General features: G+C 33.5%; 1 protein-coding gene across 1 annotated transcript in view; it reads left to right on the forward strand.

Moving 5' to 3' along the window:
- The window catches only part of Smp_145680 (hypothetical protein), a gene marked incomplete at both ends in the record, with an annotated part of 48,436 nt that extends 21,712 nt beyond the window's left edge, over positions 1–26,724 (forward strand). The window contains 11 exons of the mRNA XM_018797695.1: positions 9,144–9,480; positions 10,238–10,453; positions 11,435–12,371; positions 13,906–14,280; positions 15,923–16,288; positions 16,400–16,815; positions 18,976–19,339; positions 20,187–20,656; positions 21,748–22,049; positions 23,518–23,653; positions 26,428–26,724. Coding sequence (XP_018652712.1) covers positions 9,144–9,480; positions 10,238–10,453; positions 11,435–12,371; positions 13,906–14,280; positions 15,923–16,288; positions 16,400–16,815; positions 18,976–19,339; positions 20,187–20,656; positions 21,748–22,049; positions 23,518–23,653; positions 26,428–26,724 — 4,216 coding nt within the window. The remainder of the gene's footprint in view (positions 1–9,143; positions 9,481–10,237; positions 10,454–11,434; positions 12,372–13,905; positions 14,281–15,922; positions 16,289–16,399; positions 16,816–18,975; positions 19,340–20,186; positions 20,657–21,747; positions 22,050–23,517; positions 23,654–26,427) is intronic.
- Positions 26,725–26,952: the final 228 nt, after the last annotated feature.

Here is a 26,952-nt window from a genome sequence, read left to right on the forward strand (position 1 = left end):
TGTAGGTTAAATATCATTAGGCATATGTATATACAATATATGTCAATTACTGAGTCATATTTAGTGTAAAAGATGACACAAACCGGTTTCGATTCATGTCATTAACACCATAAATCAGTATACTGAGAAAAGAATTGAAAGAGGTAAGAGGTATAAAAAAGGAGAAATAACATCGAACATAATAGAAAGCTATATGTGCTATGGATATTCGTACAAGAAGAAGAATTGAAAAGTATGTCAATAGTGTAAATCAAGAAGGTGATATAGGATGCTGATAATTGCACCCGATTACTGAATATATCAGTTAATATCTTTAAGCATAAATTACAACTAATGTATAAACTCTAACCAAAAAAGTACATATACCTTTATGTGAAGTCAATAACTTCAGTCTTATACTATATTTTCATTTGCTCACTTCTCACCTTTTCAACCTTGTTAGGGTAAGTAGTAGCTAGGCATGTATAATACATTTCAAAGGTGTTTACAAAGCTTATCCATCAATAATCTATTTCTATTTAGTATTTTAAGCTTAATTTCAGAATTATTCACTTAAAAGTTCCTTTTTTTAACTATTATTATTACATTTAAACACATAAATATTGGTACAAAGGGGCACCAGATATATATGCTCCACACAAATCCCATTTGATTTGTGTGAGGGCTGTGATACTGCCCGAGTGCCCAAACCGAAGCAGGTGGTTTTCTTAGGGGGCCACATCCGGAGCCTTTGACCTAAAGGTCTGATCCGCAAGGCAGTGGAGCATCGTAAGTAGATGCAGTCCCATGGCGGCCGGTGACCAACGATTGATTCATACGCCATTTGTTCCCTCAGGATACTGGAGCCCATGTGCACCATTGATTTGGAATCAGGGTTTTCCAACTCCCCTAGGTGGACCCTCCGTGTCCACCAACCCGGTTAAAGCGCCGGACATTCGCTTTTCGCCCTATCAATTTCGTAGACAACACCCCCGCCACGAGAAGGCAGTGAGTAGGACCTCCCTGACAGAGGCTATATATGTGTGGCCATGTGAGAGCATTTGGAGAGGGCGAGCGGACTCTCCCCACTCTCGGTCGTACCAGGGCATTTGGGGGAAATGAACATCTTCCTAATTATTTGTTCAGTAGTTTTAGTGACTTAAATCGTTTATCTATAAGCAATGTATTTTTGAAAAGTGTTTTATTACTGAATTACTGATTTATTTTAACCGTTAATTCTTTCTAGCTATATTTTGTAGTTAGTGTTCATTTTATACTGATTATAATCACTTGTCAGTAACTGATGCCATCTGCTGATCGAATTCTTTCGATCAAATTAAAATATCATCAGTTTAAGAGACTCCAGGATGCATTTTTTTAAAATATAGTGTTTATTGTCTGCAAACTATTGAAAGAGAATTATGAATCTAGATCTCGTATTAGGTATTGTTTACTAAGAAGACAACTACAATCTCGAAAGAGTTTTTTTCTTCTTATTGAGTTTGAAACAACATCATTTGTCACAGTTATAAAAGTTTTCAGCTAGCTATTCTCCATCTTAAACATTCTTTAGAATCAAGATTTTATCATGCATTAATCATGTGGTGAGGCTAAATTTTAGCAATGAATCAGTGGTAAACGTGTCAACCCCTTCAAAGGTCAATGCTAGAGATTGGGATTAAAGATTGTTATATCTGAATGAAGAATAAATGAACGGTAACTACTAGGAGTTATTTATAGACTATTATTACATATGTTCTCATTGGATAATAATTAAGTAGCTAGATTATATATATATATATATATATATATATATATATATATATATAATCATAAGCTTTCAATTAATCTATTGGCTATTATTATATGATTTACCATCACTAATTTATTCCTAATTTATCAGTTATAGTATCCTATACTCACAGCCACTTTTGGTTTTATCTTGCACGATTATTATTTTTCATTTAATGGTTTGATACAGTCTGATCTGCTTTTATATAAATCAGGTACGTCTGAAATATACGGTTCACACAGCGGAGGATGGTGTTGATGCTCTGGACTGAACGGGTTGGGCTAGGCAAGAAGTTGCTATACAGAGAACCAATAAAGACTGAGGATTGACTCAAGTGTTTTGACTTTATAAAAATAGGACGTATGCTAATTCGTTATTGATTTTATGTCCGGCTATTATCACGTAATTTATTCACCAATCGAAATACGACTTTTCTAATTTCAATACTGTGCCACTCAATGACGTTCGACCAGTATGAGTAGTCTAGCACCCTTATTGGTCCCTTGTCCACCTAGCCCTTCCAATTGAGTCCAAAAACACCAATTGCAGCTTCTGCTATGTGAATCATTTATTTCAAGCATACTCTGTTTATATACCAGACAGATAGATCGCATCACACCATAAAGTAGGAAATAATATTTGTACAAGATCAAGCCAAATATGGCTGTGAACATGGGATACAGTAATCACTAAACTGAACATAATTTGGGAACAGTAAATCGTACAGTAATAATTCATAGGTCAAAATGAAGCTTATAATAAGATGAATATAGATATACACAATCTAATTACTCAATAGTTAAACAATAAGAATATACATAGGATAATCGTCCATTGATAGGTCCCGGAAATTACCCGTACTTATGTCTTCGCTAGGATATGACACAAGGCTGCTAGTGTTCATTCAATTTTAGTTTCCGTCTTAGTTGGTAAAGATTCACTACCTCGTCACACAGTGTTATTTTGACTATAGTTTGCACCACAGAATGACGTCAGCTGGAGAACGATTTCAATAGTACAGAACACTGGATAGTCTTTTCACTATACTTCGGGGTGTCCTAGATCATGTCACACCCAAAGCGATCTATTTCATGTTGAACCATTCTCGTACTTGATTGTGAATGTGCTCTTTAAGGAGTATCAAATCAACTACGAATCAACTGTTACCAGCTTCCTGTACTCCTTTTCATTAGTGAATTTTCCATTGCTCTATACATGAAATGTTTTTCAATCGATTTACAAAATTAATTCGATTAAAATTATTACTGCTCACATGACTATTTGTTTTGATAAACAATAAACTAACCAATTAAAAACAGTGTTAATTGTCTTATTAAAAAATCCCGTCTCTATGTAAGACATACGTTTAAAAATGCGTCAGCTAAGGGGGACTGATTGTAAGTTTGTATGTGTATATGTATGTATGTATGTATGTGCATACGTTGAATAAATCCGTTCAGCGTAAAACTTGTTTTTTTTTCTGTGGATTACGTTGGAGAAAAGAGGATTGTGTGTGTCTGTCTATAGACTAGTAGATGATGATTATTGCATACGTGTAAATCGTTTTGTTTACATGTTATGACTCATCGTTCCATTAAATATAGTTACTCTATATGTATATGCATATGAATACCATTTTATCTAAATGCCGGTTTGTCTACGCCTTTCTTTCCGGACAGTTAAGTGCTGTATATGATTGATTGAATGAATAAATGTCTGTTTTAATTATGGATCACTGTTTAACGTCTGTACAGAACTTTCTTAATAAACAGCTTAGAATTTGGCCACCTTTCTTGGTCCAAGAAATTACAATGTACAATTTGTTTTTTTTGCGTGTGCTCTTATTCAGTCCATCATTTGTTTGCGCCATTCAAACCTCTGTACTATCTTTTTTGTAGTGAAGTCGTAGTATTCAGAGACTTAGTAGGATATTTAACATGGTCTTTTATCACTGACCATGTGACATCAGTTAAAGACTCACTGAAACACTATTCGATGATGTCCTAGTTTTAAATTTATCAAAGCTTATGCTTTACCCTTCACAAGGTCAACTTTTGAACATTTTAGTCTCAGTTACGTTTCAGTATGGTACTAAATTTGACTTACTTCCAAACTCACGTAGAGAAATATTTGATCCCTTTCAACCAATTAGGAAACAACAAATGTGAATGAAAGGAATTACAAAATGTGTTATTTTTATATCATCAGTCAATTTTTCTAGATTACCTTTCTACTCCTTTGTCTTGGTCTTGAAAAACATCTGGTCAAGGTCTTCATTCATAGAGTATATCCTTCTTCGAGAGTCTTTGTGTAGTTATAAGTAGCTTTTACGTGGCCCAACATGTCCTCGATGATATTCGTTGGTACTTCAGTAGTGGGATCAATAAAATGAAGTATCTATACAATTGGCGATTAGGACCGTTCTTTCTAAGACATTTGTTCTCTTGTCAGTTATTTTTATAAATTTTATCTCTTGGCAGTATGTACTTTCGATTTGGAGGAACGGGTGTAATAATTTTTTGGAAAGGAATCTTCTCGAAATGTTCTATATATATTTCCTCTCTGATATACCGAAAACCTACTACGATTGGATAAACTAGCTGTTTACCCATTTAAATCATTTCTACTTATTAAAATTGCATTCATCTCAATAATTTTTCCAATAACCATCAAAAGGGAAATGATACTTTAAATCAAATTTCTCCTCTTTAATTAATTATAGTGCAGTCTATAATCAGCGCATCATGGTTTGGTATGTTTACCATGGCATTGGGTTCGTTTTCTTGAACTTGAGTAATTCAACGTTATCTGTAAATTTGACCAAAGGGAAAACTATACCAAATGCATGTAGCTGTGATTTTTTTTTCATCACTTTTGAACTACATCACTTGTAATTTCTTTAAACATTGGTCTTTGATAATATAGGTTCTAAAAAATTGAGTAAACTTAAATAATTTACAATAGACTTGTATCATTCTGTTTTATTCTCTAGTTACGTTTTGAATTTAAGTTCTTTTATAAAGAAGAATATTGGATCGTTGTTGTTACTTGAATGAATTTTACGGAGATTGTTTCGATTTATCAACTGTGTTCATCATAGAGTGATTTCAGTTGGGTTAAAAGTGAATAGCAGGAAGCACTAAACAAATATCTCGTCCTAGTATTGAATTTCTCATCAGCTAGCTAACTAGTTATTTCAACTTATCTCAAAGTTCTAGTGAGAAGTTGTGACTGGTGTTCAGATATGTGGGGAGTGAAATAGTTACCCGTGGCATTAAATATTCATTGTGCTATATTGGAAATTGGTTTAAGTAGAACTTGTTTAGTTGGACTCTGACCCAGGTGTTTTAATCGTTAAGCTTTTATCGCGAGTACTTAAAGACCCTGGATTTGGTTTTTAATGGTGCATACTATTATGGAGTTCCATATTAGAATGCTGTTGTTATTTTGAAATAAACATATTATTCACCAGTCTAAAAAATGCTCATCCACTATGTCTACGTACATTCATATTCAATTGTAACTGTTATCTCCCCCTTAAAATGGCAGTATTGATATCATATATCTGTGTTTTTTAGGTTTCATAAAGCAATGAAATTATATTATATTCTGTTCATTTTATAATTTTTTTAATTGTTATTTGATTAATTATGTTACCGGTGTTGATATCTCTGACTAGACAATCTATGTATAGTCAATCGATAACACAAACTCCGATATTCTCAATTGTTCATTCATTTTATTATGTAATTAGACTGACAAAAATATTGTTGTATAACTAATTATATGTATACATTCTCATGTGACCACAAAATGAACTTGTCCATTTGATCAAAGGGTTGATCTGTGTGCATGATAGACATCTTACTAATACAATTTATAACCTGAGATATTATAGGTTATTGAAAAGGAATGAATACTATACACAAATGTGTCTATCAAACAGTTTTACTTCAAGGTTGATTGAATGGTAATTAATGACAAAACTGACGTGTAACCAAACAATAGTGATTAATCTGCTCAATTATGTGTCGGATTGCTTATTTTTTATTATGATTTTGGTTTGTTCGTTATTGGCATAGTGTGATTGTAGCGATGATGAAATTCCGTAGTTTACATCATGAACTGACATTAGTTAAACAACCATTGAGACTAGGAAACAGTGGATAGCTTTTTCGTTGTAGTATGGAACTACTCAACAGTTTACGTCCACAACCGTCACCAGCAACCGAGCTCAGGACCTTCAGGTCTTATGGAGAGTGCTTTAAACTTCGGCAACGAATACTTTGCAGTTCTAACTTGAATCGATTCCCAATATTGTGGAGTCATTTTCTAATACTGTTAAAAGGTAATTGCCTCACATCTAGCATAGTCGATTTCTACCGGTTCAGGCGTGTCACTATTTTTCAGGGAATCTCATCTCTCAAAATCTAATCACTGTTGAACATCCATGATTATTATTATTAGTATTGGGGGTGATATCTCCATTTAATTTAACCTAATGTTATTATTATTCCTAAAGTGAATGTACATTATTTTTGTTTTTCTATTATGTCTATTGTACATGATTTCGTATATCTGATATTCAATAAATACTTTTGTTTTCATGTTTAATGTGTACTTTAACTGTTTTAAAATATACTGGACGTTATAATATGTTCGTAAATGTCACATCGGACCACAGTAATCATGTGATAAGTACTTATATTTGATTAACTAATTGGTCAAGGACACATCACAAGAAACTAGAATGAAATAGTCCAGTTCACATGGTTTGACGCTTTGATATATATCAAGCCAGACAATCAAAATTCATTTGACGTACTGTACATCATATTATGTGTAGTGAATGTGATTTCCAATAAGTATTTAATACTTTCCTCTATTTCCGGTATATTTACCATATATTAGTTGTCGTCAGTGTTGTCAGTTCATTAATTAGTATTCTTGTATACTTACATACTGTGTTATGAATTTGGTAGATAAATAAATAAACCGTATATGAACTAATTTGTTTACCAATTAATCCCACGTGCTCTGTTTTTTTTTAATTTCTGTGTATTTATTTTAATGAATATACATATGTACTCATATAGTTTGTTTACTAATTAACTAATCTTTCGTTCAATTAAATAAAAAAATCCATTACACTTAGTTCACCCCCCCTCCAGAAAAGGTAGAAACTATTCATGTGAGAAATTCGCTGGAAACTTTATTGTGATGATTATAAACTGTAAATAGGTAGATGATTGAAAGAAAATGTTCAACTGTGAGTAGTGAAAGAATTCTGATTGTAACTTATAGATAGGAAGGATGGGGGGCGTGTTCGTGTATGATCATTGAATGGAAGAAAGTGTATTTTGGTACTATACACTACAGAAAAAAAGAAGTTGGGTTTAGCATACTAATTTCTTTTTGTTTATGTTTTGCACCATAGATTAACCTCAGATAACTAATGAAAATCAACAAGTGTTAGAGATAATTGTTTCATTCTGGTATAAGAGTTGTCAACACTGCTTATCCAGGATCCCAATCGGAATTGAAGCCAAGACTTTCTTTATCTTATAGCAAGCATTTATCCTTTAAACCATTGAGTTGGTATCCATTAATTGTATTTTGCTTAGTCTGACTTCACAATTGGAGATTTCTATACAAAGAGTATATGTATATACTCTTAACTATGATAATGTCTTTATAATTTAAATATTTTGAAATTAAGTGTGATTCTCCATAAATTGTATGAATTTTAGCTAGCTGTAGAATCTAGAAAGTGGCTTTCTTTTTGTTTACGACTCATCTGCCAAGTGTATGTGCATCTGTGTCGAGGTTCGCATCGTGACTTGAACTTAGTACCTCTCACCCTAGAATTCAGTGAAGCATATCATCAATAGGATAATTCAAACATTCTCTAATAACTCTATAAGTGTAATTCTGTTGTTTTTTTAAAATTTACATCATGGTGACTGATGTTGGTTGAGCCAATGTGAAATATGTTTTTAATCATAAAACAGTTTACAGTAAGAAATAATAAAATTACAATGGACAGTTAATTTTAAAATGACTAATGAACGGTTGCATGTTGAACTACTATCGTAGACAAAAATAGTTTAGGTTTAGGCGTTCAAAGTTGGTCGTGTAGTTAGGCTTATGAGTTTGAGTTATAGGTGTTAGAGTTGAGCAAGCTAAGATAAGGTATGTTAGGGTCAGTATTTGTGGATAGGCTGGGCAAATGAATTTTATCGATAAAGACACCCTTGACGATGTCTTGAATCACATTAAGGTCGCTCAAATACAGCATTGGTCAGGAGCAGTTTTTAATAAGATACATACTTTCTTCTCCTGTGCTCGGAATGACATCATCAACGAGGGTATGGAGACAAGAATAAGCCGGTTCGAAGCCAAAGTTCAATGGATATGAAAAGGAAGAACATTTGTGGTTTTGAGAAGAAATAAAGGTTAAGGTTATCGTAGAAGATGAGGTTAAATAGAATCATTTGCTATACAGAGTTCTAGTTCTTCTAAATATATACCAAATGCTTCAACAAAGCTAAAAAGATGGAAGCTTACTGTGCTTTGCAGGTTTCTGTTTATTTTATTGTATGAACTTAAACGTTGAATCTATTTTGGTCGAATGATCTGTGTTCGCAAACTGTTCGTTTGTGTAGGTCTTTATATATTTACTCGAATTATTTACTTCTTTTGTTTTGGTATACTAATGTCTAAAAAGTTGCTATGATGGGGGGGAGAGATACTGTAAAAGTGTAACTTTTGGGACTATCTTTCAAAGAATTATTATTTATACTTTTATTGTATAACTACTAAATATTTGAATTATTCTATTCTTACATTATTCTAGTTGTAAGCCTTTGTTTGGCCCATAAAGAATTTTTCTCTTTTACTTTATTATCGCTTATTAGTTATGAACCCATTGCTTTGTCCTATTTGACTTACGTCCATATTATAATTCCTTATTTATGTTGATATGAGATCTGGAAATCAGCTCATATTATCACACTAGTTTTAATTATGAACTGAACTGTACAACAGAAGTTATCTTCTTGCTGTGTTGTTATTCTTTTCTGACTATTGGGCAAAGGAATATATGGGGACCGCATACTGGATCAATAAGTATAGATCTCAGCTGATTATCTTTCTGTCTTTTGGTTGTTGGTCAAAGAAAAGTCATTAGTTCTATACCGCCAATCTAGGTGGATCAATCAATACTCGGACTAGAGATCCTACAATTGGTCTTTTTAATCACACGGACTCCGAAATATAATACAGAAAATCTGTTCCTTTTCTCGTTAGATCCAACGTAATATTGATATATTTGTTTATTCTTTTTTTATTATCTGAAATTTCACCTTGTTAGATTACCAAAAAAGAATGTGAATGGCTGTCAAACACGTCGACCGAGCAGTTCTTTAACTGATCCAATATGGACATTAGCTGGTATACTGTCACATCGTTATAAATCAAATAAATGGATACAATTGAATTTATGTCTATTAACAAATGATTCAAGATTAGTTGCTTATAAAACTGGTCACTCAATGACACCGTCATTAGCTTTATTCTTGTACGGTTCCACTGGTATTTATTCAGGTCGTGACAGTGGTATGGAACATGTGATTAAAATAGTACACTCTAGTCGTGAAATTATTGTCTTAGCTGCACCTACAGAAGAACAAGCGCTGATTTGGGTTCAAGTAAGTTGAATTATTATGGAAATGCACTTGTTCTCTACTTTTTTTTGTAATTGAATGAATTGATCGTATGAGGGTTGTATTATTCATCACAAATGGTCTTTAGTTGGAATACTAATGAAAACTAAGGCGTACTAAACAATTGCTTCATCGTGCTATTATGGGATTCATCAGCTTTGTTTACTTACAATCCCATCAGTGATCATATCCAAGGTTTTCAGTTTTCGCAGCAAACACCATTAGAACAGCTAAGTCAGCGTCCAGTGGTACAATATCAAAATAAATTGTTTTTATATATAGTGACATGATCATGTGATGTCATCGGTGTTATACAAATTCGTGGCTGATGGAAGAGTGAAACAGTTGTAGTATTGTGTATAGTAGATATATGTATTTTAGTGTATAATGAATATACTGAAATTGGGAATATGCAACTCACTAATGATTTTATCTATAAAATTCGTAGGGGTAGATTAAAACATGCACACACACGACCATACACCTCATTGAGATTCAAGTATCATAGTTAGTTGGTTGATTCAGTTTTTCAATAGTCTCTGAGTTTCTTCAGTGCTGTTCTATGATGTTCACCAATGATGTAAAAATATCTTCGCAAGTAAGCCCCAGAATACTTTATTTCTATTATTTTACATAATGAACACCAGTTATATAGCTCATTAGAATCTTAATTGAACTGACTACCATAACATTCATATACTGACTTAAATATTGTTGTAATATCTTATTTCTTAAAATTCAGCAAATTAACCAGTACTCTCAAGGTTCTATACCAATGGAGGTTTGTTCATTTTTACCACATTTGAATGTTCCAAATTCCGCTAATACTCAAACGTCTACCACTTTTACTATTAATGCTAACAAGAATATTAGTTATACAACTGACCGAAACTTCACATCTCCACAGTTATCAAGTTGCAATAATCGTTCTTCTTCTACGGATGTAACTGATCTACAGGTAAGGAGTATAATATGTATTCTATTGTTATCACTTGCTGGCCATTCACATGGTTTATTTTAAATAAACTTCATCATTGTGCTTGTCATTCGAGACATTTCCTTTATTCATTTTGCGTACTTAATAATTAATAAGTAGTACAATGTAAATCTTTTATATTAATTAGCCTTAGATTTTAAAGCTTTGTGAGTATTCTGTAAAAGATTTTTTTTACTGTCTTATTTTTGAAATACAAATACTCAATCAATCGTTTATGATTAGAGTGGGACATAGGATAAAATATACAATGGTCTAAAAATTGTCATTATCAGTAAGACCGATATGAGATTGATAAAACGAATTGTAGAGGGGTGAATATAACACTGGTAGCAGTGATGATCGTAAAAGAAATTAAACATAAACAGTATGTTACATAAAGAAAGAATATATTCACTGAATAGAAGGTATAACATAACTTTCTCAACTCAGGATTTAAAGAGAGGACAAAGAGAACTGTGTCTGTTTTATTGAGAGGTCGCTTCTATTCTATGTTACGTAACGTCTTTAACTATTGGTCATCATAATTGTTCTGAACCCCATCAGATAATCTGCATTTACCTATATAGTTCAGTCAAATGGTCAATAACTTCATGGGTTGGTGTCATGTCCTATTTTACAAGGTTCTGGCTTTCTTGAAACTTATTCCTATACTGGCAATTATCACGCATCATTGATGGGCGGTTATTCTAGTCTACACTCTCCATAATGAATTACAGCCTCACTAACCCATCTTAATAATAATAATAATAATAATAATAATGAATTTATAACATAAATTTATTTCCTTAAATCAATATGATCGGTTCCGTATTTACAGAACACTCACTCTAATTTCTCTTTTGAATTCCTTTCTTTCACTGATTTCTTATCAGCTAGCTAGTTACATATTTTATATCATATTCTGGAACATAAAACATTTTGTCTTTTTTTTTGGTTTTTCAGGTTGACAGTGAATTTTTAACTTTAAACAAAACAACATGCGCGGAGTCAGTTCGATCTGTAAATCCTACAAAAAGTCTATCATTTGATAACCGTAATGCTGGTGTTTTATTAAGTTCTTGTGAAACTAATTCTCAACTTAATCGTAAAGGAGAAAAATCTGTAACAAACCATAGAATGACAACTTCTCCCATTGATGATGCTATCAATACTAATGACTCTTCCCTTAATGGTAGTATTATGACAGATTCAATTCATCGTTGTCTCTCTTCTAGTGTTGTAATACCATCAAGACCTTTATCATCAATGACGTTGTCGTCTGTATTTGATACAAGTACAATAAATCTAAAACAGAATTCACGTCGTAGTAGTTTAATTTCATCAATGCGTCGTAAAGTAGAATCGTTTAGTTCTAAACGTCGTATACGTAAATCTTTACCACAATCTTTAGAACCATTAACTAATAGTTATTCGAATGTATCTCAAGATGAAACGGCGTTAAAAGGACATAGACGAATGTTAAGTGATGGACAGTGGAAAAATAATTTGTCTAGCTCAAAATTTTCATCAGTTCAATGTCTTCAACAACAATCACAGCATATGATTTCATCGCTGTCTCTACCGCCTCCTCCCGCTGCTTGTGTATGGAACTCATCTGGGAATTCTGGCAAAGGATTTGGTTGGTCCCACTTAGTATCAGCTGGTGTGAGATTTTTAAATCAACACACAACTCCAACAGTTATCCCATCTTCTTCTACAAATAATAATCGACCTCGATCTGTTCGTTATGATTCTTCAGCGGCAACGTCGGATCTTTTCTCCTCACAGATATACCTGACATCAAATTATGGTCCATTGTTGGATTTAAACGCGATAAGGTCACATTCTACTGCTTCATATACTACTGATGCATCCAATGATAATCACATAGTCATAGCAGGTAAGCTTGTATTAAGTAATTATTTTCCTTTATAGTGAGATGAATTTAATGTTTCGTTTACTTTACTAACATATAAATTAGAAATTTTGGTTGTATTACTATTAAATACGGCAAATATATGAGGGTGACAAATTGTGGAATATTTCGCCATTTCGTAGATATTTTCAAATGACCATTATTTTGTTTTACCTAATCATTTATTTGACTAGATGGGAAGATAGATGTAATTCATATATTAAGTACAGCTTCCGTGTACTTGGCTTTTAAATATACTTTATGTGTAAGGGCTAATGATACAATCTGGCTACATAGACTGAAGTACTTGAGTCGGGACTCAAATGTACGATCTAGTGGCTGTAAGTTGGATACCTTAACTACTTTGTTCCATTACTACTTGTTTATGTGATCAGATAGCTGAGTAAGTAGTATTTACTGGCTGTTTTTATTTTATCGACTAATCTTTTCTGTAATTCTTATAACTTCTCGTAGTATGAATTAAGGTAGGTCCATTTTTTAATGGATCTATGTCTGCAAACTATCTCTTCACGTAAGATCATTTATCCTATTACGTTGTTTATAGACATATACGATTGTCAGTATGTTCAGTAGATATTACTATATAGTATAGGCGATCTTATACATTATTTCTAATTCCATTTAAACGTATCTTTGCTACATTAGTTATAATTGTCCATTGCATTATTAATTACTGAATTTGTTTAAGAGTAAACTATAAATGGAATGACTTTTCCTACAGATTTACGCTTCTATAAAAAATTTGCATCAGTAGGAGTGTCCTTTTGAAATAAGCATTCATTCATACGTCGTTTCTATTCCACAATGATGGTGCAATAGACTCTAGTCAGCCCAAATAATGTTCGACATAGTGATCTTGTGGTTTTGATATTACTTTGGTAAGGTTTTCTCTACAACTGGAAAAAGTAAAGCTATTTTTTTTGACTCTGTTTAGTTTCATAATATTGTGTATACTATTAATTGTAAGGATTGAAATTATCCCGTTGTTGACATTAATGACTGAATTTTTCGACCGGTATTTGTTGATGTATGTGCATCCTGTACGAATTTCTTTGTTTTAACCGTTCTGTCACAAGGTTTTTCAGAATAAAAGGATTATTATTTGTAGAGTGAAATTCAGGATGCATATTTATTCCTGTTTAGGACTCGTCATTTGTATGTATCTAGATCCTGGTGACAAACACAAGCTAGCGGCTGTGTGAACTCAATAGATCGACGGCTAATGCATTGTTTCAAGCGAATGATAGTGGTCTTGAGTCTCAGTGTGAAAATTAACTTTGGAATACAAGTGTGCTTCCAGCTGACAAGTCTTAGTCAAGACAAAATACGCTTTCTTGATTCCATTTTTAGCCGCAATCGATCTTTTCTAAAAATCAGTATATTATATAGTTTAAAGTATATTTTTAATTGACTTTTTGTCGACCTCATACTCTCTATCCTTATTCTCATCATTCCATATTTAACTCTTCTGCTTTTTTTCCCCACCATCCATCTCTAGGTGATGCTTTCATTTCTATACCTGATCAAGTGCCTTGGACTATTAAATGGTGTTGTTTAAGATTGAAGTGTCTTGAAATCCATCAAAATAGTAGAAAAGGTTATAGTAAAATCAGTCAAAATTCTAATCAATATATCGATGAAAATTATAATTGGCCTATATTTTCGTTACCATTGAATAGTGATAAAGTTGAATTAGGTTTGGCTGGTAGTAGTGATAAAAGACATTCATCAGCTATCCGTTTATCTGTTCCAACGGAGTGTACAACACCATTATTATTTGATGCTATCGATAAATCGCAAATGGGTTCATGGATAAGAGGATTTATCCAAGCATTAGGGCTTGTTGGGCCAACAGATGTTGCACATCAGAAGAGTGAGTTTGGTTCTTTTATTACCTCATAACAATATTGTATAGTCATAGTTATGAATTACTGACTAGTCTTAGCTAGATCACCAACGCAAACTCAAAAGCACTGGAAGGCCATTTAGTTTTAGTGCGAGACTCCTCGGCAGTTTGCGCTGATGTCCCAGTTACATGTGATCGAATCCATGACCATCGGTCTCGTATGCGAACACTTAACTTCTCTACACCACTGACTAAGCATTCTATGGTATACATATCTAACTTCAATCGATTCACGATATTGTGCAAACCTCATCCCTTCCTTAAGGTGGATAGCTGTCTTCCACCCAACATGGTTGAACCCTAATGGTCAATCCTTCTCATTAGAATCCCAAAAATTACATCTTGAAGCTAATCACTAAGGAGCACATGATTATTATTAGTATAGGGGGATCAAAGCCATGTTGGATATTACAAGTATTCACCTCAGGAAGTGTATGAGGTTTGCACAATATCGTGAATCGATTGAAGTTAGATATGTATACCATAGAATGCTTAGTCAGTGGTGTAGAGAAGTTAAGTGTTCGCATACGAGACCGATGGTCATGGATTCGATCACATGTAACTGGGACATCAGCGCAAACTGCCGAGGAGTCTCGCACTAAAACTAAATGGCCTTCCAGTGCTTTTGAGTTTGCGTTGGTGATCTAGCTAAGACCAGTTTGTTGTTTAAAAAATTAAGATTCGATATTGTGTATCCTTTCAGCAAAGTTGGACAATTTTATTCTTATTTCACTTATTATGCCACTGCTGGATCATATTTAACGGCAATAGTACATAGTCAGTAGTTGTTAACGTAATATAAAACCTGGGCCAAACATATGCATTAACCTCCCAATTTGCTTATACCAATTTAACAAGCAGTCAGTTGGAATTAAATTGATAGATATCAAACTGGTCAAAATAATAGTAGTATCAATAACAATGAGGTCTTAACGGGCAGAAGTTAATGATGTTAGTATTTAGCAGTTTGAATGAATCAGTTAGTCAATCATAAACAGAGTAAAATCTCATGGCGCATATACATGGACTATTTCAAGTTGGCGTGACACTGCATCAACACAACGAGATGAAATTGTCAAGATAAATTCCATAGTGGTAGAAGTAGTAATAGCCGGTCGTAGTAAAGAAAATAGTAGCCTGTAAAGAGTATGGATAAATTCACATAACAAAAAGCATATGACAATTTTATAATTTAATATCCGAGAGGGGGTGGGTGGGAGTGATGATAAAGAGCAAATGCATCCGTCCCAATTTTATCGATTCTGAACCATTTCACTCATCATCATTCCTCACTATTAATCATGGTAATCACGTGGACCACCAATCACATGTTAGTCTTTCAAGATTATTTCTTGATCGAGTAGAGAGAGTGAGAGATTGGGCGAAATGTTTTTCAACATTCACTTTTACTTAATACAGAATTATTAAAATTGGATAAACGTTTCTTTTACAAAACTGAAAAAGGTTTTTCTAACTTTAGGCTTCCTCTACTGTTAGTTTATTCTTTCTTTTGAAGGAAAAAGTGATCATTTCCCTAAATTTTAACAATAACTATCCATTAAGTAATCTATCTCTCATTCATCGATTTCTTTTTGTTTTGTACATTCAGATTGTTCTCTACATAGTACGTCTTCAATAGAACCTAAAAATACTGTTCTCCTTCGTCCTTCTTATGTTAGTGTACAAGAAAATCATATTCATTCTGTTCCATTAATAAAAAATCATACTGTTTTACCATTAACAACAACTATGAATCCACTAACATCAACATCGCTGATTCACCGTATACCGAATTCAATTATGGAAACATCTCAAACATCAATGTATTATTCTGATATACATGACAATGATGTTGATGACGACGTTGATAATAGCAATAATAATAATTCATTCTTTGTAAATGTTAAAAAACAAGAAACATCATTATCTTCATCCAATATAGTGATTTATGATGAAGTATGTCCTCCACAACCAAGTTTTATAACGGTAACTAATAATATCACTATTACTACTACTACTACTACTACGACTACTACTACTACTACTACTGCTAATACTCCTGCTACATCGTTGATATCTTCAACAGAAACCACTAGAAATCCGCCTAGTTTAAGTTTTTCTAAAAGACGTTGGAGTTCGCCTTTGTTAATTGTTGATTCATGTACAAAATTTCCTGGATCAGTTTATTTATCAAATATTGAATCAAATAGCGCCCTATTAACCAATAATAACAGTAACAATAATAATAAATCATCTCATTGGCACATACCACCACCAAGTAGAAGATTATTAGCTCAACCATTGCCTCCATTACCGTCAGTTGGACCGAGTACATGTGAATCAATGGCTGGTACAATTACAAGTGATGGTAGTTGTACTTCATCGAATGTAACACCAGATGATTTCGTTGGTTGTGTTGACGATGTTAATGATGATAATAATGGTTATCAAAATGAAGATGAACATGTAAAACTCATTAGATCTACTAATATAAATTTAGAAGTGAGTAATTCATTGTATCAGTTTAAATAAGACTATTTGGCTCGTTAGATAAATAGAACAGGAAGTGAATTCATCTTGTTCATTATATAACTTAATGTTATAAATAAAAATAAGGGGTCTTATGAGAGAGTATCATTTGAAATACTTGACCGTACGTGGAATTCGAGGACCCGAACGACGAGGTTTCTCTTGAGATTAAACTGCATATAGTTAATCAGTCAGTCATTCGCAACGTAGAACCTGGTGCACATGTACATCGGCTCAAGTCGCAATACTATATTAGCTCAGATTGATGAACTTGTCAAATCAAATCCTAGAATATTAGAGGTAGTAACAGTATGAGTGGTGATAGTATCGATTAGACATCGAAGACAAGATTCAGGAAAATATAAGTTGGTGATTTAAAAACAAAAATAGTTATTAGGAGTTCAGGAGCTTAGAACTTAGGGGAAGACAAAGAATGGATGCACCTACGCCGTTGCAACCGATTTTGAGTCATATCATTCGAAGCCTCCATCGGCTACACGAATCATATGGACCCCAAACAGGTAGTCTTAAGTCGATGACTTCATAAACTGGTACATTGTTGCAGTTTGGCTACCCTGAGCTTTCTGCCAGCCCACTGCACCAGACAACATCCCCGTTGAGGTAGGTGTTGGTTGGGCATACATAACACATCCTAACCATCTCAGCTGATGAAGATTTACCACTTCATCCATCGGTTTGCCATCTTTACCTGTAACCTTATTCCTAACCCAGGCACTGCTTACTCAGTGGTTCCAATGCTTTGAAGACACCTACGATCAAATAATAGTAACTCACGATTATGCTCCATTATTAATTGCCATGTTTCACACCTATAAATTAGGACAAAGAGAGCCACTGGCGGGCAAACTCATCTTTTGTTTGGCATATAGTGGACCCGTGGCTCAATGAATAAAATGTTTAACCTCTAGCCATTGGGCTGTTAGTTCGGTTTAGGTGGCTGGGTGGTATCACTAGCTCTCATACTTGGATTGTCGATCAAATTCAAGTACAAAGATGTGCACCTGAAAAATGTTGAATCTTCATCGACTGAGATGGTTGGGCCACGTGTTACGTATGCCTGAACACCGATTACCACGACGCGCAATGCTGACTAGTGTAGGGGATAGTTGGAAGAGAGTTAGGGGCGGCCAAACCAAAACATGGCATCAGTGCTTGAAGTCACTAACTTCTAGTCTGAGCCATGTTGGTAGATGCAGACTACCTGGTTGGGGTCCACGTGACTATCGTTACCAATGGTTGGAGACTCTGGGTGACATGGCTCAGAATCGATCACAGTGGCGTAGGTGTATACACTCTTTATCTTCCCTTAAACCTTGAGATTAAAATTGCTTCATAACTTTTTTCCTTCCTATACTATATCCTTATATACAACCTTTCTTTTATATACTACCACCACTAAAAATTAACTACTCTTATGAATCCGGTGTTGATCTTGTTGTGCTAACGAGGTATGGCAACTTGGACCGATGCATATATGTGCATGGTCCTACGTTGTCGCTGACTGACTGACCTGAAAAATGAAGTGATATTAGTATTAATAAACAAGTGTTTATGAACCTCAGTTTCCCTATCGATTACATAGTCGCAGAGTGCAAGTATGTTTTATATAGAAAAAGGGGTGAGCATAATTTTACAACACCTGTTATGAACCAGAATGTGAAACAGCTATGTATCAAATGGACTACAATCACCAGCGAAATTGAAATAGGTGCTTATTTTTCGAAAATTGACAGGCTGTTAAAAAGCATCTGTTTGAGTAAATAAAGTAAAATTTTAAAATAATTCATCCACCAGTTATTTAGTTATGGATCCACGATTCAGGTGTGATGGTCCATGATATTACCCGGTTGCTGAAGCCGAAATGGATCAGGGTGCGATTTGGGAACTTAGTGACTGAAAGTCGTCATCATCATGCATCAAAGCATCCAGGTCATTAAAAATGATTGAATATAATATATTCTATTGAACAACATTTAGTAGCACAATATGGTATACTTCAAAAAAGTTGATAGGTGATTAGTTAACTTTTTATTCATTTTTGATAACGTTTTTCTAATTTTCCCGTAAAATCTTTTAAAAACTTTGATCAACTTACTGTTTCTGCTATAATAGACTGATAACTATCCGTTGTATTGGTCGAGGAAAGACAAAATGTTAAACAGTTGTAATTTGCCCTCATCCGTGCTGAATCGTCGATATGCCAGCATGAGTAGTTTAGAATATTCTGTACCATTCAACGAATCGTCGACAAGTATTTATGATAACAATAGTAATAATAATGGTAGTACTAATGAACAAAAGAAACCGAAGAGGAAGAATAGAAATACGAATATTTTAAAACAATTCCTTTCGCATAAACAATGTCATTCTTGGATCCATAATAATGATAATAAAGCAGAAGATAATACTAATTGTACACTGGACATAATGAATAATAGTGATAGTAATTCTGTGTGTACAACATTTATGACAGATGGTATTTATTCATCACCCTTGTGCACAGCATTTACATTTATATCTGAGTCAGATAATACAACTTTGCATAAAACAGATTCGGATCTTGTTACTACTGATACTACTAATACTACTTGTACGACTACTACTACTAGTACATGTACAAATGTTATCAGTAATGATGGTGATAATGATATTAGCAGTAGAAGAAATTCAGGTAATGATTTTAAAGCTTTATTGGTAATCATTCTTCTACTCGCTTTTATTAATCTTGCTTACTAACTTTTAACCAATTACACTTTCTATTCGATCACTTCAAAGTCGTCTATCTAACAATTAGAGAAGTTTATAGATACTCTTTTTACTTATAAGCTGTTCGAAGTATGTAATGAACCTTTGTAGGAAGTAATTATCTACAGATGTGTTTCTTCAGTAAGTCCGTATACTGTCGCACACAGAGTCTTAGCACAACTATAATCGAGATATTTAACCATGTATATAGTCTGAGGGAGAAGCCCTACTGCTTCACATCTCAGTACCGTCGGCACTGCGACTTCGTCCTCGAACTATTAGTCCGTTACTTCTAATCTTACCGTACTTCAAGCAATCTATTTGGTGTGGTAAGATCTGAAGGAATAGATTTTCCAACCAATATAGTTCGTTTGTCTCATTACAATATGCAAGTTCGACTACTACACCACGATAGCAGCTACGATGAGGATCTAACTATTTACTGTAATATGATTGGTCATCAATATTTTTTATGACCAGATCGATTAGTTTCACGTTTTTAGTTATTATGAGATGAAAAACTGTCATGTTAAGCAACAATTTATCACAATTTTTAAAAATCTTTCTTTATATTTTAGGAGATGAAGTCAGTTTATGGAATGTGAGAGCTGAAAACTTTTTATGTTCCAGAGATCCAGCTCTTGTAGAGTATATGAAATCATCTAAATTAATTAGTGCTAGACGATGTGTTTCTTGTTTAACTGGTAATAAACCAACAATCCTACAGAAAAATTCCAATCTAGATGGGATTCCAATTTCTTCATCAACTCTTCCTGTTCGTTGTGGATCCGATGATACAGCAACAACAATAATGAATACAGAAGCGATTACTAGTGATCCAGTTTTATGTCAAAAATTGAATATACATTATTGGAATAGAAATTCATATTCGTCGAATTCTTCTCGTACAGCCACTTCATCAGGTGTAGCTCTGACAGCTGAATTTTCATCACCAGGTTCTGGTAGAACTACTCGACCATCATCAGTGGCAATGCCTAACAATCATCCGTCTGCAACTCTTGTTGAAGAGGAACAATCTAACATGGAGGTAAGATAGTCGTTTAAAATTGATCTTAATATAGTAATATATTTTACCAATAGTACTTTTTGTCAGGTTAGTCAAAGTATTTTATTTAAACTTGATGATCATAGCCTTCAAGGTTTGTATAGTGTGAAACCTGCCCATCAAATTACCGCCTTCCTCTATGCAGAATGTTTACTGATATATGATTACGTTGGAACAAAGCTAAGGGATGGTAAAATCAAGACTTACCATCAGTTCATGAAATCATTGATTGTTGAACTGAGTCGTGTAGGTAGATGTACACATTTTTAGCTTGATTAGGGTCCACGTGATAACCACCTACTTTCTTCTACTATTACTAATACTGATACTGTTACTTCTTCTACTAACTTGGTATTTGTTTTGATAATCTCACATCTCTGTGCTGACATGGTGCTACGGCTACTTGAACCGATTATGTGCATATGCGAAGTTCTACATTGCTTATGACTGATTGACGACAAACTTGTTCGTTAGAATAGCAAATAAGTCTTAGAATATTTATTGTTGAGTTCATCTTATCTTACGAGCCTCTGATATTTTGTAGACAAATATCAAATGTTAGGTAAAGCTATTGTCTCCCTTAGTTTCATCTTAACGGATTGAAATTTAATGATTTACTGCAGCTGTATCCTGGAAAAATATGTAACGACGCGGATCTAAATTGCAGTTTTTCAGTGGATGTAGGGCTAATCACGGTCTAAACTAATTTGATCCGTTTCATACGTTACCAGTTGTTCACAATGATAAACAACACTAATGGCATTCTAATGATTAAGGACTAATCATAATTGTGGACAGATTATTATTTAAGCTTCCAGTGATGAAAGAGACGGAAGTTGTAGGAGACAACATTGGAAAGTTTCACTCATATTTCTTGACGCTTCAGTTATTGATGACCATTCACTTGAAATGTGATCTCTTCATGTGGACACCTAGACTGTTTTAAATAATTCAATAGCTTTTATGAAGCCATCAGAAATTTAAAAATGTCCAAGATGTCTTATATAATCATATATAAAATTTAAGATTTGTCTGATTATCGTAAATTTCTATCTTTCTGTTTGAATTATCAGAATAGTGCGATTCATGTCCATAGCGATTGGTATGATCTTCCTCTGAATTTAGGACAATCAAAAGATACTCGAAAGTATCATTCATCGTCTGAATATGGATGCCAAGTGGAAATTCCTACTTCTAACCTTTCTATGCCAAACTGTCACCAATATCCTCATAATATAGTGAATAGTATGAACGAAAATAACATTAGTGATTCAATAACTGTAAAAGATTCTATTCAACGTCCTACATCTTTAGTTCTTATTACGTCACAACTGGAAGAGATTAAACAGGAAACAAATAGTCTACGATCAAGAATGTAAGTTTAATTATTTATATGACAAGTTATTTGTAATTAAGAAATTCTTTGGAACTATAAGTTCCTTAGTATGCACATTGTTTTAAATTGTTCTTTGAAAGTGAACTTTATTACTGTTTGGTGATCATTTCATGTTTGAATCCGTTTATCATCTCAGCTATTTTGTTGTGTATGATATATCTATGGTGCTCCTCGGCAATGGGCATCAGCGATTCTATCAGAAATTTGATGATGGGGAGAGTTCAATGGAAAGGTGACCATCTTTCAGCTTCTAAGTAACAAATTCGAAATCCACTCTACCCATGACATTTCAAGAAACCACGTGATATCGTGTTGTATGCTACTTATGTTGACAGAAATAAGTAGTATGTGACATCGACCGGGAGTAGAATGCTTGCCAGAAAAAGGTTGAGAAGATTGAACTGAAAAAAAAAACAGAAAGGAAACCATAAAGGAAATAAGAATTGGAAGAATCATAAAGGATTTAAAAGACAACTTATGGGAAATTTGCAAATGAAGTTTTTAATGTATGACTTTTATGTTTTACCAAAGTATTCTGTAATTTCGCATTAAACAATAAATTGGCTTTCCCCACCCCAACTACTTGGTTGGGGTCTGCGCGACTATCGTAACCAATGTTTGGAGACTGTAGGTGATATGGCTCAGAATCGATCACGCAGTTGTATACACTCCTTATCTTCCCTTAAACCTTGAGATGAAAATTGCTTCATATCTTTCTTTCTTTCTTCCTGTACTATATCCTTATATACAACCGTTCTTTTATTTATTAACACCACTAAATTAACTACTTCTATGAATCCGGTGTTCATCTTGTTGTGCTAACGAGGTATGGCAACTTGGACCGATGCATATATGTGCTGACTTTCCCCACCAACTCTTCCTTCACTATTCAGTATCAATAACCTATACACTTAGTGTTTAACTTGATGTCAAGTACACAAATCTGTATCTGGCAAAGAAGTTAATAATAAAGACCAGCATTCTTCTGGATAGTCAGTTTTATTTAAATAAAAATTACACTTCAATCCATTTATTTCAGTATTCACATCATTAACAGTAGTTTAACTCACTTGAACCTTTTCAGGTGTATTAAAACAATTTTAATCTCTAGTTATAGTTGGTAGTACAGAGTTATTTACAATTTCATTCATTTCATAACATGGTTTATGTCAGATCTTATCAGAAGATTGACATAACCATATTCTTAACTAACACCGGTTGAATGATTCTTTTTCTTTAATAAAAATGAATGCGCACTGCTGAGGAGTCCCACAATAAGACGAAACGGCCGTCCAGTGCTTCTAGGTTTTCCATGGTGGTCTAGCTTCAATTGACTCATGATTTCAACTATATATAAAAAATAATTTGTTTAAAATATTAAATGAAACGTACCTTTCTCTGATTTCTTCTTGTTTTGTTCATATTAATTTTATAAATTTTCTTTTAGAAGAAATCTATCATTTCAATTGTCGAATCTTTATGGTCGTGATGATTGTAATCAATATGTAAGAAATGTTGAAAGCCTACCGAAATCTGATGTTGTTAACACTTCCACATCAAATAATGAAATTCATCCTGATCAAGTTAATACTTCAATTGATAAGAATCTTTGTAATAATAATGGTAATAATAATAATATGCTTAATGACTGTAACAGAAAGGTTGTAAGAATAGAAGACGAGGAGACAACAGCTAATTTATATGCCCGGTTAACTGCTATAGAAATATTGCTTAGAAATGCTGAATCTACTGAAGCTCGATTAGAAAAAGAATTTAGTCACTTGATAATTAATGATAAGAAGCCATCATTGCCATCATCATCACCACCACCACCACCACCACCATCGTCGTTGTCTACGGTCAATATCATAAAAGATTTAAAACAAAAACAAGAGCAACGAATATTTGATGAAAAATCTTTGATGAATGTAAGTTGTAGTAGTTTTGATTATTAATGTTTGTCTATTATTTATTTATTTATTTGCACATGATTCCTAATTGTTTGCCTGTGTATCTTTGTTTATCTGTTTATTTCTATGAGTATATGACATTTTATTATTGTTAGTAAATGATGTATGAGATTGTTCCATAGTTACTATCAATGGTTTGGTGGTGACGTTGAGTAATATTGTGCTGTGGGCTGCTCATATCGACATAAGTAGTATATATCGTGAGTAAGGAATGGAATATTTGACATCAGAAGATTGAGAAAACCAAGAAGATAAGAACAGAAATAAAAAACGATTGGTGTGGAAATCCAGGAACAATGAAGTCTGAGACAATTAAAGAACAATTCGCAAATAGAGTATCAGAGTATGGTTTTTGTATCTTATCAAATAACGTTGTAGTTTGTGCTAAACATATATTTGGTTGTCTTCACCTGTGTTCTCATTCACTACAATATGAATTTGAAATTGATCATAATAATTCAGAAGATCTATTCACTCTTTATCTTTTCTCCTTGATCTTAAATATTCTAGTAGTAGTCCTTCATTGTTATTACCATTTTATTCCTTTTCGAACAGTATTCTCAATGTCTATTATCTAATTTCATGATTGTTTTCACTAAACAACTTTATGGTTGATCCAAGAGATGATGGATTGCTGAAACAAAAATGAGCAACAAGTACACAAATAATTGACCGTTATTTGTGAACAGTAAAAGATATGTCATTAGAAGTATAGTTTGGAAACGAGCCAATTGAGTTCAGAAACGCGGTTTTTTTTTTACATATAACGAGCAATAGAAATATTATTGTATACTGTCAGTAACGTGTAAAATTAACATGAGAAACTATTTATCATCGTAGAGTAGAAGTGATACTATTGAACATATGATATATCCTATTCTGTATCGGTAAATTTTATATGACAGACAAATAGACACTCCTTACATCTTAATAGTAAGCTCTTAATCCTGAAACAAATCTTAACTTGGTGGTGCTATATATTTATGGACTAACTAATTCGATAGTGCCTCCTACATTTTTACGTGAAATTTGTTCATCCATATTAACTACAGGGTATTCTTACATTATGGTTGATACCTTGCTTGTATTGAAAACTTTAACCCTAAACTCCCTAATCCCTACCCTAAGTACTTAACCCCAACTAGTTTCCTCAAAATGAGTTCGAGAAATCTTCGTCCACTACATTGGTATTGTTTTCTTTTCCATAAGCTATCCATTTCCATGATCTGTTTTCTGATTAACTTAATATTGTTTGGTTGAATTTTCCCATTGATGTTTAGGACTGCAATTGATTAATGAATTTGAACTTCACCCCATTGCACAAGCAAGTGGCTATCAAAACTCAGTAGCTAAGTGGATAACGTGATGACGTTTGAAGCGAACGGTACTATGTTCGAGTCCCAGAGTGAGCATCAACTCTGAGATGCAGGTACATCCAACTGACGAGTCCGAAATAGGACGAAACGTGCATCTTCAATTCCACCGCTAGCTACTATCCATCTTTGCTTATAATGCTTGCGAATTAAGGCTATATCGAAGTAATACGCACAGTATGCACATATGCCAATAAGAGACTGATCAATTGCAGTCCTGAATATCAATGGGAAGATTCAACCAAACAATACTAAGTGAGTTTAACTCAAGCTTACAATTAGGGCAATATAAAATATCATACATCAGTTATTTGCCCCCATATCACGTTACTGTCACGAAAAAAAGTTGGAAATTCAAATCATCGTGTATTATTAGCATGATATCTTGGTGGTGTGTCAATTGTCTAACCAAATAAAACCCATTTGTTTCATCATTCAACTTCACTTTATTTGAAATTCATACTTGGTAGTTGCTAGGGCAGTTACAAGAGTGGTCAGATTTTATTAAAAAGACTAAGATCTCTCCTTGAACGATGATCACTCGCACACTTTCTACCAAATCGATTTTCCACATGATCTTCGGTTGTCATATTTTTTAGTTTGCTAAATTGCCACATGCTCGAAGGTGTCATGTTCTGCTGCTATAGTAACAACTTTCGTACCGATTCCGTTTAAGTTGCTTGTCCTACTATAAAGATTAAGTTACCTGCAATTCCGTCTTCTTCCTGTCTTAGCCGTCGAGGTTTGATGCATTGTGTGTGATTGACTGTTGTCAGTTCCTAAGAGAACCGATCATATTAAAGAACCTCGATCCTTTTCGTTCCTACATCTGTAACAAGGCACAACAGTAATTTTACATTTCTCTTACTTAACTCTCCAGATTGATACACTGTTTATGACACATGCCATTGGCAATTCCTACACGAAATTCTTCAATAAAATAACATTTGTTTGCTATTCTGTTTTTTTAAAAAATTTATTTAGGATAATGATGATGTTTGTTCTCGTTGTAAGAACAACGATACAATCAATAATATTTCACGTAATAAACATGGGAAAAGTGAACATCGAGGCTGTAAATCAAACTTATTGTTTCAGCAAAAAATTACTGATAATATTCCCCGGTCAAGTTATCGTGGTCGAAGTCATTCTGGTCCTACAAGACGACGACAACGACAGAGACAACGTCATCATCATTGTGTTGCTGTTCTTAGTTCCAGCTATTCAAAACCATCTAATTGTAATATAATTGAAACTCAAACTACCGAATATTGTTCAAAAGCTGCTGTATCATCATCATTATCTTCCTAGGTTACTATTGTTACACAATCATTTCCTCTTGTACATTCACATTCCAGTTTATAATTGATTTAAGTCTTATTAACTTTATCTCCCTTTTTCCTATTTCTCCGTATATTAGTTGCTATTAAAGTGAGAAGATATATATATATATATATATATATATATATATATATATATAGAATAAAAATAGACATATTCACATTTCAAAGAGCATTTACTTCTATTGTGTTTCAATAC

The sequence above is a fragment of the Schistosoma mansoni genome, chromosome 5 (assembly GCF_000237925.1).
Source record: "Schistosoma mansoni strain Puerto Rico chromosome 5, complete genome".
NCBI classification, from domain to species: domain Eukaryota; kingdom Metazoa; phylum Platyhelminthes; class Trematoda; order Strigeidida; family Schistosomatidae; genus Schistosoma; species Schistosoma mansoni.